The following is a 12,213-nucleotide window of genomic DNA, read 5'->3' as shown; positions in this document are numbered from 1 at the left end:
AGTAAGGGGCGGAGCCTCCTGGTGGTGCTGCAAAGGCCATTGCTCTAGATGGCTGCCAATTGTCAGTAAAGGAAGAGGGGCGGGGTCTTGATTAGGTAGAACGCGCGCCTGGGCTCCGGTGTCACGTGCAGAAGGCTGGAGCGTCACCTGATTAGTGAGAATCAGTCTTCGGAAACACTTCCGCCCTGACCTAGTTGTCATGGTAACAGGCCTCCGGTTGAGGGCGGGGACACACTTTGCGCGAGCTGAGTCCCTCCTGGTAGTCAGCCATTGCAGGTTCCTTAAGGAGTCTTTGGCCGGGCTGTTATAATCAATTTACGAAGACGAAAAAGGAATGCTTTGTAGTTTAGCAGAAAGCCACCACTCAGGATGCATGAAACCAGAGTCCTGTCGGGCAGTGCCACCAGTGTTTCACCGCCAACTCAACCCTCAAGTCCACGCCCCTCCTCGAACTCCACTCCAAAAGGTGTGCCTGCCCAGAACGCTGTTTCATCTCTGCGGATGGGTTACTTTTCTGCCCCTAGAAACCCTTTGCTACTTTTCTCTCCCTAAAGCTAGCTTATGCATCAAATTTCTGCTGGGACCCTGAGTTAGGAACCTTTCCTGTACCATAGTTCTGGTTATTCTCTTGCATTGTTTGGGGATTTGGTTTTCTTGTTTGGCGAGGTAACCACTGAGACACATCCCAGGCTTTTTTATTTTTTGTTTTGGGACAGGGCCTCTCCAAGTTGCTGAGACTGGCTTTGAGCTGACGATCGTCCTGCCTCAGTCTACAGATCCGCTGAGATTGCAAGCTTGTGCCACCGCGCCCAGCTGCTTTGTCCTTTAATAGGTGTGTAACACATAGTACATATAGCCACCCTCAATCCTGTGCCCCCCCTCCAACACATGCACACATTGAATTCCTCAAGCAGAAAGACATTGCCTGCCTTATTCATCCCTGGACTCCGTGTCAGAGAGAGAATAAGGAAATATTTTTTCCATATGAACAAACAGCTGAAATGCCTCCTCTTCCACCAAGACTTGTTTGATCATAATGATATCGTCTATAAGCAATTGCTTCTAAAATAAATAGCACTGAGTCATTCTACAGGATACTGATCTGCCTTCTACCCCCAGACTGAATTTCTACACCACCTGGACTGATGTAGCAAAAAGAACATAGTGCTTTAGAGTCAGACACAACAGGAATCAGGCATTTTGGGAATCTTGGCTCTGCCAGGCTCTATCTGTCTTTAGAAAGCCAGTTTCCCACTCTCAGTTTTAGTTCTCCCATCTGTAAAATAGTAATAGGGTTGCTGTGAGGATTAAGTAAGCAATGTGTGTCAAGTGCCCATGTAGGACCTGACATACAATAGATGCATTTAAGTTTTGTGGGGTTTTTCCCCCGCTATGGGCTAAGGGTGTAGCCCAGTGGTACAGTACAAGTTATAAATGTGGGAGCCCCTGGTTTCAATCCCCAGAACCATAAAAATAAAAATTAAGAAAAGGCAAGCTTACTCTTTCCGAAAATCACCTTGGATCTGATCTCAGAGATGGATCATGCAGATGTCACTCTGTCTTCTATTCTGAAACATTGAACAGTTGGTTTACTCATGGCAGGAGCCTAGAAGTGTGTGGTCAGGTGTTGGGACTAATGACACGTTAACTAACTCAGACTGACTCCTTACTTCCTGGCAAGTGAGCAAGATCAAGTCCTCAAAGGTGGTTTCAAAAGTTAATGACAATAAATCAGACCACCATCAGGGATTGGTTGACAACAGTTCCAGGAAAGTGATCAGCTTGTGCTTGCCATGTAGTCCTATGGGACTCTCACCTGCTTGAACCCCGCTTTGCTGACCTTTAAGCTGATTGGTACCCTCCTAGCCTTCACCCTACATAAAAGCTGTGTGACTTCCTCAATAAACGAGTTCCTGCTGTGACTGGTCTCCCTGACACGTCTGATTGTCCTCCACCCAGAGGGCTGGGTGTGGGTGGTCAGTCGGCCTTACCTTTCCCGGTCTAGCCTTGTTGGGGAGTGCTCCCTTCCCTTGTGCTGGTCGAGAAGAGCAAGGGGGCTAAAGACCCCAACAGTCAGGTGTTTGTTGAGAAGAAAGTAGTTGGGAAATCCCAAACCTTATTTAGTTCAACTCTTGTGGTGCCAAGATGTGGTGGGATTTCACAGAAAATACATTTCTGTTTCTAAGCTGTATTCATTTCCTAAAGCCACCAAATCACATTACCACAAACGAGATAGCTTACAACACAGTTCTGGAGGCCAAAAGTCCAAAATCAAGGTGTCAAGGTGCTTTCTCAGAGGCTCTAAGGAAGAATCTTGCTCTTCTGTCGGTGGCTCCAAGAATTCCTTGACTTGTGTCTACATAATCTCCCCCCCGCCTTCACATGGGCCTTTCTTCCTCCTGTGCCTTCTTTCTATTATAAAGACACTTGTTATTGGATTTAGAGCCCACCCAGATAATCCAGATCTCATCTTGAGATCCTTAATTGAATTATATTGGCAAATACCCTTTTCCAAATAAGGTCATATTCACAGGTCCCAGGGGTTAGAACAGGGGTGCCATCATTCAGCCCACTGTACAAGTTCAGAAAACGGACCTAGAGAGTACGCAGAATTACTTCTTCCTCCTTTGCGGGGTCACTTCTGAATAGTAACTGACACCCAACAAATGTCCACTGAGGGCTTCTATATCAAGCTTTTTGCTAAGTGCTGGGAAATCAAACCTAGATCCTACAGGAGCTGCCCACTCCTTGTCTGAGGGTCCAATAAGTAAACGAAGTAATACTCCAGTTGCTCAGGCTGGATTGGAGGGAAGCCCAGGGGCAGTGGGAGCCAAAAGAAAAAATAGTTGAGAGTCAGATTTCATAGTGGAGCAGAGACTGAAGGATTAATTCTCTCTACAAGCTTTTACTGAGTGGTCTGCACAGGCTGACTGTGGCTGCTGAAAATGCAGGCCTCAAGTACACAACCCATCTCAGGCATACCACAAGCAACACACAAGAAGACCTGGAACTCCCACCCCTAAGGACATGGGGAGAAATCAAATAGCCTACTACTTGCAAAGCATTCAAGAAAAGGTTGTGAAGTGTTTTGGACATAGTAAGTGTTCAATAAATATTACCTGTCATTATTTTTATATGTCTTATTCTAAAATTTTTTACATTATTTGGATTTGAATATTTCATAATATGAGTGTTTTAACATAGAACTAGCATAAGCCACTTAGAAGTAAATTATCATAATATTTATGTGGGAGTATATATATCCCCAGAGAAACAGGTATCCAATTTTAGAGAACTTTGGTTATTGCATTGTGGCCAAATGCAATTATCCATGCAATGATAGATGGAGATTGAAGATCAGATGGTAAAAAGAGAGTGACTGACTCTTCGGGGGCTGGTGGACCAAGTCAGAGTAGGTATCCCAAAAGTCTTAAAGAATGGTTAGGGGTTTGACAAACAGCAGGTGTTTGAATCTGTTTGTTTCAGGGATGGCTGGTGTTTCAACAGCTTATCAACACCATATTGGGCATTTGCTATAGTTTGTATCCTCCAAAAGTTCATGTGTTGGAAACAATCCCCAAATTCATACTTGGTGTTTGGATGTAGGGTCTCTGGGAGGTAATTTGGATTACATGAGCAAATGAGAGTGGGGCCCCCATGATGGTGTTAGTGGCTTTATAAGAAGAAGGGAGACCCAAGGTAGCACACTTACTTTGCCATGTTGCTATGCTCTGCCATGTTATGATGCAGCAAGAAGGCCCTTACCAGGTGCCAAGCAGAAGCTGGTGCCATGCTTTTAGATTTCCCAGCCTCCAAAACCATTTGCCAAATAAACTTCTTCTTTATAAATTAGCCAGATTCAGTTCTTTTGTTATAGCAACAGAAAACAGATCAAAACAGTATTGAAATCATTTAGTTTGCAGGACAAAAAAAGCCAAACCTACCCCAATCCATTTTGCTTCCTCTTCCTTTTGCCACCTAATAGGTCTAATGCATTGTGTAATACTTAATTAAATTAAATCTATCCCTTTCCTTTCAACAAAACTCTTTGTCCCATTCATTTCCTTGCTTAGTTATGAGACCTTTACCAAGAGGCCAGCCTTCTCCATTTTAAGAAATGATGTAAATAGAATTCCTGCTGAAAGGAGTTCACAGATCCTTTCAGTATAAAGTGCTAAGTGTAATAATTGAAATAACATATAAAGTACCATGAAAGCACATAAGAGGAAGTTCTAACTGCAGACTGTTTTCCAGGAAGGCTTCCTAAGGGAGAAAGTATATTCCAGGCAGAAGAAACAATATAAGCAATATCCACTTAAAGGGCATGTTCCCAGTGACTTAACTCCCCTCTTCCAGGCCCCACCCCAAAGGTGCTGCCACCTCCCAGTAGTGCCATAGGTTGGAGACCAACCCTTCAACATATGGGCCTTTTGGGGACATTCAAGATTCAAACTGTAGTACCCTATAAGCTCCCTAACTGGAATAGCCCCAGAGAAAGGACATAAACTTTCTCTGGGCTGTCACACAAAGCTTTTAGCAAGGCTGAGATGAAGACTTGGGTCTCTTGTCCTCAAGGACAGGGCTTCTTTCTCAATTCTTTCTTCTTTTTCTTATTCTTTTTCTTTTTCTTTTTTTTTTTTTTTTTTTTTTTTTTTGTATTAGGGATTGAACCCAACCCAGGAGTGCTTAACTACTGAGCCACATCCTTAGTCCTTTTTATTTTTTATTTTGAGACAGGATCTCACTAAGTTGCTTTAGGCCTTGTTAGATTGCTGAGGCTGGCTTTGAACTCAACATCCTCCTGCCTAGGCCTCCCGGACCTCTGGGATTACAGGCATGTGCCACTACCCCACTTCAGTGGTTTTTCACACTGTCATTGACTATACATGGGCCATTGTGAGCACAGGCTCTGTGATTGTACAGGCCAGCCAGGGTAAGACAAAATGGATACAACACATGTAACCTGGGGGGCTGATTTAGCAAACTTTCCTCAGGAAGGCTTTTATAATGAGGTCTAAAGGATGCAAAGGAGTCAGGTAGACAAAAACTAATGTGAGCAAGAGAAGCAGTGTAAGCTGGAGGAACAGGAGGAACGGCCTGAAGAAGGCGCAGGGAGCTCTAAGGGAACTAAAAGAGATGGCCAGTCAGGAGTGGGCAGAGAGCAGCCAGTGCTGAGGAGGAAAACATCTTTGAATGAATCGCTGTTTTGAAAACAAAGCAAAACCGAAGCCCTCCTTCCATTTCTTTTAGAGTTTGGTATTGTTTCTACACGTAATTTTGCATAGCAGAAATAACATTATCATTTCAGGGCTTAGAGCTTCTCAAGTTGTAATCCAGCGCAGAATAAAATAGGAGATTCTGGTAGGGGCCAAAACCCGCCATCGTAGGCCACAGTGGAGAGTGGATTTCTTTAAGGTCTGTCGACAACTGTGGAAGAGTTTAGGCAGGGGAGTGCTGTGGCCCAATTTATGGTTTAGAAACGACACTGACTGCTGTGTCAAAAGTAAATTCGAGGGTAGGGGAAGTGGTGAAAATGGCAACACTAAATTGTGACATTTCTTCATTGAACTGGAGGACAATCAGAACAAAGAAATATTGCTGAGTTCCCAAGAATAAAGGGGCTCAAATGATGCCTGATTTCCTGTTAGGCTGATTCTGTGTCTGGAGAACACTCCCCAGGCAGGTCACTGGATTCCTGAAAAGGAGCACTCTAGATGTAAAGTAGCGTGACTAGAAGCCTCCAAGCTGGGGTCAGAAGCCCTGGATCAGTGTGGACCTGCAGCTTATTAGCTCCCTGGGTTTAGGCAAATTGACTTCCTTCTCTGAGTCTCCAGGTTTCTCTCAGGGCAAAAGTAGACTAATATTTGCTAAGTGCTCTACATATACACATTACTCAGGTCAATCTCCAGGGGATTCTATGAAGCAGGTATTGTCTTAGATTTACAGATGCCTACAAAGAGGCTCAGAAATAGAAATGACCTGTCCATGGTCACATGGTTCTTTGTGGCAAATTGACAGTGTGAATCCAGGTCTCCTATACTACACTTCCTTTATTAATTAAAATATACTATTTAAGACTGAATTTTGCCCAGAGGATGAGAACCTCACTCCCATCCGTAGCAAAGCATAGCTGCAAAGAGTTCTAAGGGTAAAACTCCCTTAGCAGTTGTTCTTCCTCTTTCTCTTCCTAAATAATTTAGAACAAAACCCCACAGGGAGGGGCCAAAAACAAAATGGTGAAGCTTTGTTGGGGGATCTTGCAGGTGTGGAGTATCTCAGAGCAGAAAGTCATAACCAGAGCAATGTGAGGAGGGCTTCCATGCAGGGGCAGGAGAGTGGGAGGGAGGATCCTGGTACACGTAAGTTTCAGAAATTGAAGCGGGTGATGAGTTGTCCACCTGGTAGGGCCCTCTGGAGCCAGGTGGCACAGGTGGTCAGAGTTTAAGTAAGATGAGAATGACAATTGCCTACATAATTTTGGGGGCTCAGTGCAAAATGAAAATGCAGAATCCCTTGTTCAAAATTATTAAGAATTCTGAGATGGTGACAGTTAAATCAATCATGGGGCCCATCTAAGCATGGGACCCTGTGCCACTGAATAGATCAGAAGCACAATAAGCTGGTCCTGTCACTGCCAGGGTTGAGGATGTGGGCAATGGCAACAATAGGGGATTGGTTACTTCCATAGGGACTGAGCAGCTAGTTAGATAAATAAGCGAAGGGTAAAGGGAGCCAGTTTTATCTCTATCAGAATATGAGAAAAGAGAACTAGGATGAACCCTGAAGTTCATAGATATGAATTGCCCAGATCTTTGTTTCTAAGTACCATCTCCATTAGGAGGAATCAGGACACTGGAAAGGTGGCTGACTCCAGGATTAAGTCAGAAAAAAAAAAAAAAAATCACAAGACGATCCTGAGGTATCTAGTTGTGCCAGAAAGTAAGGGAATGCTTCAAAAATGATGGAGGCAGATGATGTCAACAGGACACAAAAGCCAGCTTGAAGAGGTCCCAACTCCCCAAATCTGGGACAGTTTAGGTATCAGAATAAATGATGACAGAATGGCTTATAACCCACTGAATAAAATGGGAGCCATAAAAATGAAAAAATAAGAATTCATGAGTATCAACAGAAACAAGGAGATATTTACATAATTGTAAAGTATGAAAAGAAGAGTAACTTTACAGTGGAAAAGTGGGGTGGTCACCATCTTTACCCTGTGAGCACCATCAGTAATAGGACATACTGGAATCATATGGGTTATAAGCCATGCTGTTCATTGTTTATTCTAATATTTGCACTGGAATCATCTTCCACCTCATAGGATATGGTGAGAAGAGCCCATCATCATGTCTGTGATATTTCTGTTAAGATGGATAACCTGAATCATGAAGAAACAACAGATAAAACAAAACTGAACAGGATTCTAAGAGAACCTGGCCCATAATCTCCTAGATTATCAAGGTCATAATAGTTAAGAAAAGATGGAGAAATATTAAAAAAAAATACTTTTAGTTGTAGATGGACACAATACCTTTGTTTAGATTTTTTTATGTAGTGCTGGGGCTCAAACCCAGTGCCCCACACAAGCTAGGCAAGCACTCTATTCCTGAGCCACAACCCACATCCCTGTTTTAAGATCAAAGGAAACTGAAATAATAGTGACTCTGAACTTCATCCTTTAGTGAAAACACACTATTAAGATAAACTGTAAGATTTTAATTGGGTCTGAGAACTATATGGTAGTAATGATTCTATGATCATTTCCTGGTCTTCATGGATTTACTATGGCTATGTAGAATAATGTGTGCAACTTGCTCAGGTGTGCAACTTACTCTCAAATAGTTTTGGGAAAAAATGATTTGTATTGTACTGGCAATTTAATGTGGGAAGGGCACTGGAATTGAACCCAGGGGTACTCTACCACTAAGCTACACTCCCAGCCCTTTTTATTTTTTGAGACAGGTTCTCACTATGTTGCCCAGGCTGGACTTGAACCTGAGATCCTACTGCCTCAGCCTCCTGATTTATAGGTGTGTGCTACTGTGCCCAGCTAAACAATAAATTTGATTGCACCAAAATTAACATTTTTTGGCACTTGAAAGGATAAATATGTTTGACACATGATGTATATAACCCATGCGACAATGTGGGTGCACCTAAAAAACATTATGTGAAGTAAAAGTGTTACATGTTGCATAATTCTATGTATATAATATGTCCACCACAGGCAATTTCATAGAAAATAGATGAGTATTTAACCTAAGAGTAGAGAGAAGGGGGTTATGGGGAGTGACTGTTAATGGGCACAGGACTTCTTTTTGAGCTGATGAAAATGTTCTTGAATCAGATATTGGAAAAAGAAAGGTCACTGTGGCTGTTGCGAGGATAGTGAGCTGGAGGGAACCTGGAAACAGGGAGTTTCATTCTCAAGGTCAGGAAGGCCTGGTAAGGGTGTGATTATGATGTCCATAGCTGTCATACCTTTAGAAAGGGCCATGCCCAAGCCCTGGGATGAACATTTTAAGTTCATATGTCACATATTTAGATTTAGATACCGATTACCTCACTTATTCAGGAGTTTATGCCCCTTTTATAGATGTAGAAACTGAGGCTCAGAGAGATTAAGTGATAGGATAATGCAGGTATTTGTAGTGCTTGGGGCTGGAGCCCACGCTCATTAGTACATGTTTTGAAAGATGAGAAAGGAGAGAATGGTGTAAGAGACATTTGGACAGTAGCATCAGCAGGCAGGTACTGGAGTGGTGGAGAAGAAGAGGACTGGATGGCTGGTCTGCTGACCCACAGGCAACGCCTAGAACCAAACAGTATAAAGGGAGGCAAAAGTGTTTATAAAGAGTGATTTAAAGTTGTCTTCTTAATTATATTATAAACACCTAGGAACAAGGGGCATTCAATTTGGAGGCTTCTCATGCCCTGTCAAGAGGAAGCAAGATCACTGTTGATTAGCTGTGTGAGTAGAGGCAAGTGCTTTGGCCTCTTTGTACCAAGTTTCCCAGATTAGGAATATTTGCTCTAGAGGATCATTAAGTTACTGTCTACTCATGAGCATTTGTGAGTCCATGATTTTAGCATTTGTAGCTAGCAGAGTAGGAGCTGGACAAATGTCAAACTATGAGAAGCTCAGAGAGTCATGTGACATTTGCCTCAGAACCATCCTCGGTGCCCCCTTGTGGTCATATCTGGGAACCACAATCACAATCATGGAAATGACAATTGTCAGTCTGGCGGCAGCCCCACCACCACCTAAGGGCAAAGTCTTTTGGTAAAAGTTTCCATTTCCCTCTTGAGTTAAAAATTCCCAACATCTACCTGGAATCCCCCAGCCACAGCTTGAGAGCAGGGCTGGCTTCTGCTCTGCACAGGCTGCTACAGTGCACACATAGTCCTGGGAAGGGTATTATTCTGGGATTTGGGGTCTGGTTGTTACTGATGCTCTCCTTAGGTAGAGATAGTTGAACTCCCCAATACACAGTGAGTTATCACTACTCACAAAATTAACGCTTGAGAATAATGGCCTCCCTTTATGGGGTGGCCTCAGATAGACCCAGAGCTTGACCTGAAGCCAGAAGCTGAGCTTGCAGTCCAGTGTCCAGCCAGCCTCAGGCTGGGGATGGGGGTGGGGCTGAGCCTCTGTCAAAAAGCTGGCCTTGCCCCCATCTTCAGGGAACTGCTGTCCTCTGACCTGCGCTCTCCATCCTAAGGCTTGTCCGTGTTCCAGAACCCAGATTCTGCCTGCCCCTCCGGAGCCCTTCCTCTCACTGCTCCTTCTAGAAACTCTCTGAAGAAACCAACTCCCTGCCCTTCCAAGTCAAGAGCCACTGCAGACTCCACCCCTTCTGGTCTGTTGAATCAGCAACTCTGGCTCTCCCATCTGCACCTGCTGCTCTTCCCTCCTCCTTCCTGCCTGGCAAGCTGTCAGCTCCCCTTGAGGCCCAGTTCAGGCACTGTCTCTTCAGTGAGACACCCCAGGTTGGGTTAGAGGTGCCTGTGTCACAGCCCTGACCATCCTGAGTCCTCGGCAGGATGTTTGTCTCTGCAGCCCACTCACAAGCTGCCAGAAGAGGTACAGCTTCTGAGTTAGAGGACCAGCAAAGGCAGGCAGAATGGACATTCAAGCAGTAAAGGGGTTGGAATGTTGTCCCTTGGCCTTAGCTGGGAAGGTTTTCCAGGTGCTTAATTAGTCACTGAACTAAAGGAGCAAGAGCATAGAAAAGTGGCATCTCCCGAGACCTTGTAACCACTAGGTGGCAGCAGGCCTGGCCACCCGGCTTTTTGGTGTAGCTGGAGCCAGGGGCAGGAAATATGATGAGAGATCTGTAAGGAACTTCCAGCTCAGTCATTCTAGAACCTTCCAGTTGGATAGCAGCCCTTTATCACATAGGTGAGTAGTTTGTCCAGCAGCTCCCATGACCCTGGCCTCCTGGTATTCACTCCCTTGTATAATCCCCTCCACTCAAGCATGAGTGGGACCTAGATGCCTGCCTCTAATGAACAGGAATGGCAACAGGATACCACTTCCAGGATTCAGCTCTGAAGCACTGTGGCTTCTGACCTGCACACACACTCTACCTACCAGCCCTTCTTGCTCACTCATGAATCCCGCAGCTATGTCACGAGCTACCTTATGGAAAGGCACACATGGCAAGGAATTAAGGGAGGTCAGTGATGAAGTGTATCCTGACATCAACAATCTGAATGACCTTGGAAGTGGATCCTCCCTCTCTCCGAGTTTGAGACAACTGAGGCCCTGGCCAATACCTAGATTGTAGCCATGGCAGAGACCCTGAGCAGAGGACCCAGCAAGTCCTGGACTCCTGATTCTGAAGACTGTGAGAGCAAATGTTTGAAAACAGTAAGTTCTGAAGTCATCTGTTACACAGCCATGGAGGAGCAGTATACCAGAAGGTCCTGCAGAAAGCCCAACTAGGGGCGGTCCTCCCCATGTGTGGCAGTAGGACACAGACACAGCCCCAGCAATAACACCTGAGGGTTTTTGTTTCCATTTATTTGTCTAGGAATATACAAAAGTCTGACATGGTACAATGATCTCATGAAGAGAAAACAGAACACACAAAGGAGGGGCTAGGCTTCCTTCCCCCCATCCCCTCAGAAAGGCACATATATGTAAGGAATGGGTTAGGGGCCTTCGATCCTGGGTTGTACAGGAGGTCAAGTCCCTCTGTGAACAGAAGAGGGACTCTTCTTCACACCAAACTTGGAGCATGACTCAGGTAGAGCGAGGCCACCGGGAAGGATGTGCTCCAGGCCAAAGCTGTGTGTGTGCAGTCCATGCCATCAGCCTCCTGAACAACACCAGTCACTCCAACCAGCATGTGTGACTGGATAATCCAAGATATGGTGCCTCTGGAACAGCCCTGTCACCAACACAGTATCACTGGAGGCCAGTCCAGGCTCAGATTTGAGAGACTGGAGTAGGTTGAAGGGGCAGAGAAGAGACTCATACTGGAGTATTCCAGATACTCGCCACTGCCCTCCCAAATAACTGCACCCTCTGCATCTTCCCCTCAACAAGAGGGGCCTGTCCTGTAGTCAAGCATGGGGTGGTGGGAATAGAGGTGTTTGGGTCAGAAGTGGCTTCTGCCTCTCATCCCTAGGAGCAAGAGCAAATCAGCTAACTGGCCCGAGTCATTAACGGCTGTCCTTCTTCCCCAATTAACCAGGAATGAGCTTTCTCTGTCATTTTGGGAGGAGAAGAAGGGTTGCTTGAGAAACCATAAAGGCCCACCTGTATTAACCACCACCTAGAACAGGACACACTGGAAGTGAAAAAGCTTGAAATATTTTTTCTTCTTTAAAAAAGATCTAACATTGTAATGGTTCAACAAATTATAATTTCTTTAAATAACCCACAGACACCCATGACGCTTCCAAATTTACAGAACAAAAAGCACGATATGTAGCCAGTTCCTTCCGGTAGCTGGCCCCCAAGGGCTAAATCAGTTCACCTCCAGGACCTCAGTCTCTGGGAGGCCAAACTTGGTCTTGTGCTTGTCAAAGAGCTTCACCAGGGCCTCCATGTACATGGCGTGGTACAGGTCGATATCCTGCTGGGTCGGATGCTCCAGCTTGGGGATGGTGATGGGCTCGCCCACTGCAGGGATGGGCAAAGGAGACTGGTTAGTCAAAGCCGTTGGGCACCCCCTTCCTGGGTGTCTACTGATTTCAGTG

The 12,213-nt window shown here is 45.0% G+C and overlaps 1 protein-coding gene across 3 annotated transcripts in view; it reads right to left on the bottom strand.

The window, feature by feature from the left end:
• Positions 1 to 11,008: 11,008 nt before the first annotated feature.
• The window catches only part of DGAT2 (diacylglycerol O-acyltransferase 2), a 29,707-nt gene continuing 28,502 nt past the window's right edge, over positions 11,009 to 12,213 (bottom strand). For all 3 annotated transcript variants that reach the window (XM_079105075.1, XM_079105074.1, XM_079105073.1), the window contains one exon: positions 11,009 to 12,136. In XM_079105075.1, coding sequence (XP_078961201.1) covers positions 11,982 to 12,136 — 155 coding nt within the window. In that variant the 3' untranslated portion in view covers positions 11,009 to 11,981. The remainder of the gene's footprint in view (positions 12,137 to 12,213) is intronic.

Source organism: Sciurus vulgaris (genome assembly GCF_902686455.1).
Source record: "Sciurus vulgaris genome assembly, chromosome: 11".
Lineage (NCBI taxonomy): Eukaryota > Metazoa > Chordata > Mammalia > Rodentia > Sciuridae > Sciurus > Sciurus vulgaris.
Note: the sequence above shows the minus strand (reverse complement) of the source record. Positions and strands in the feature narration are given on the sequence as shown.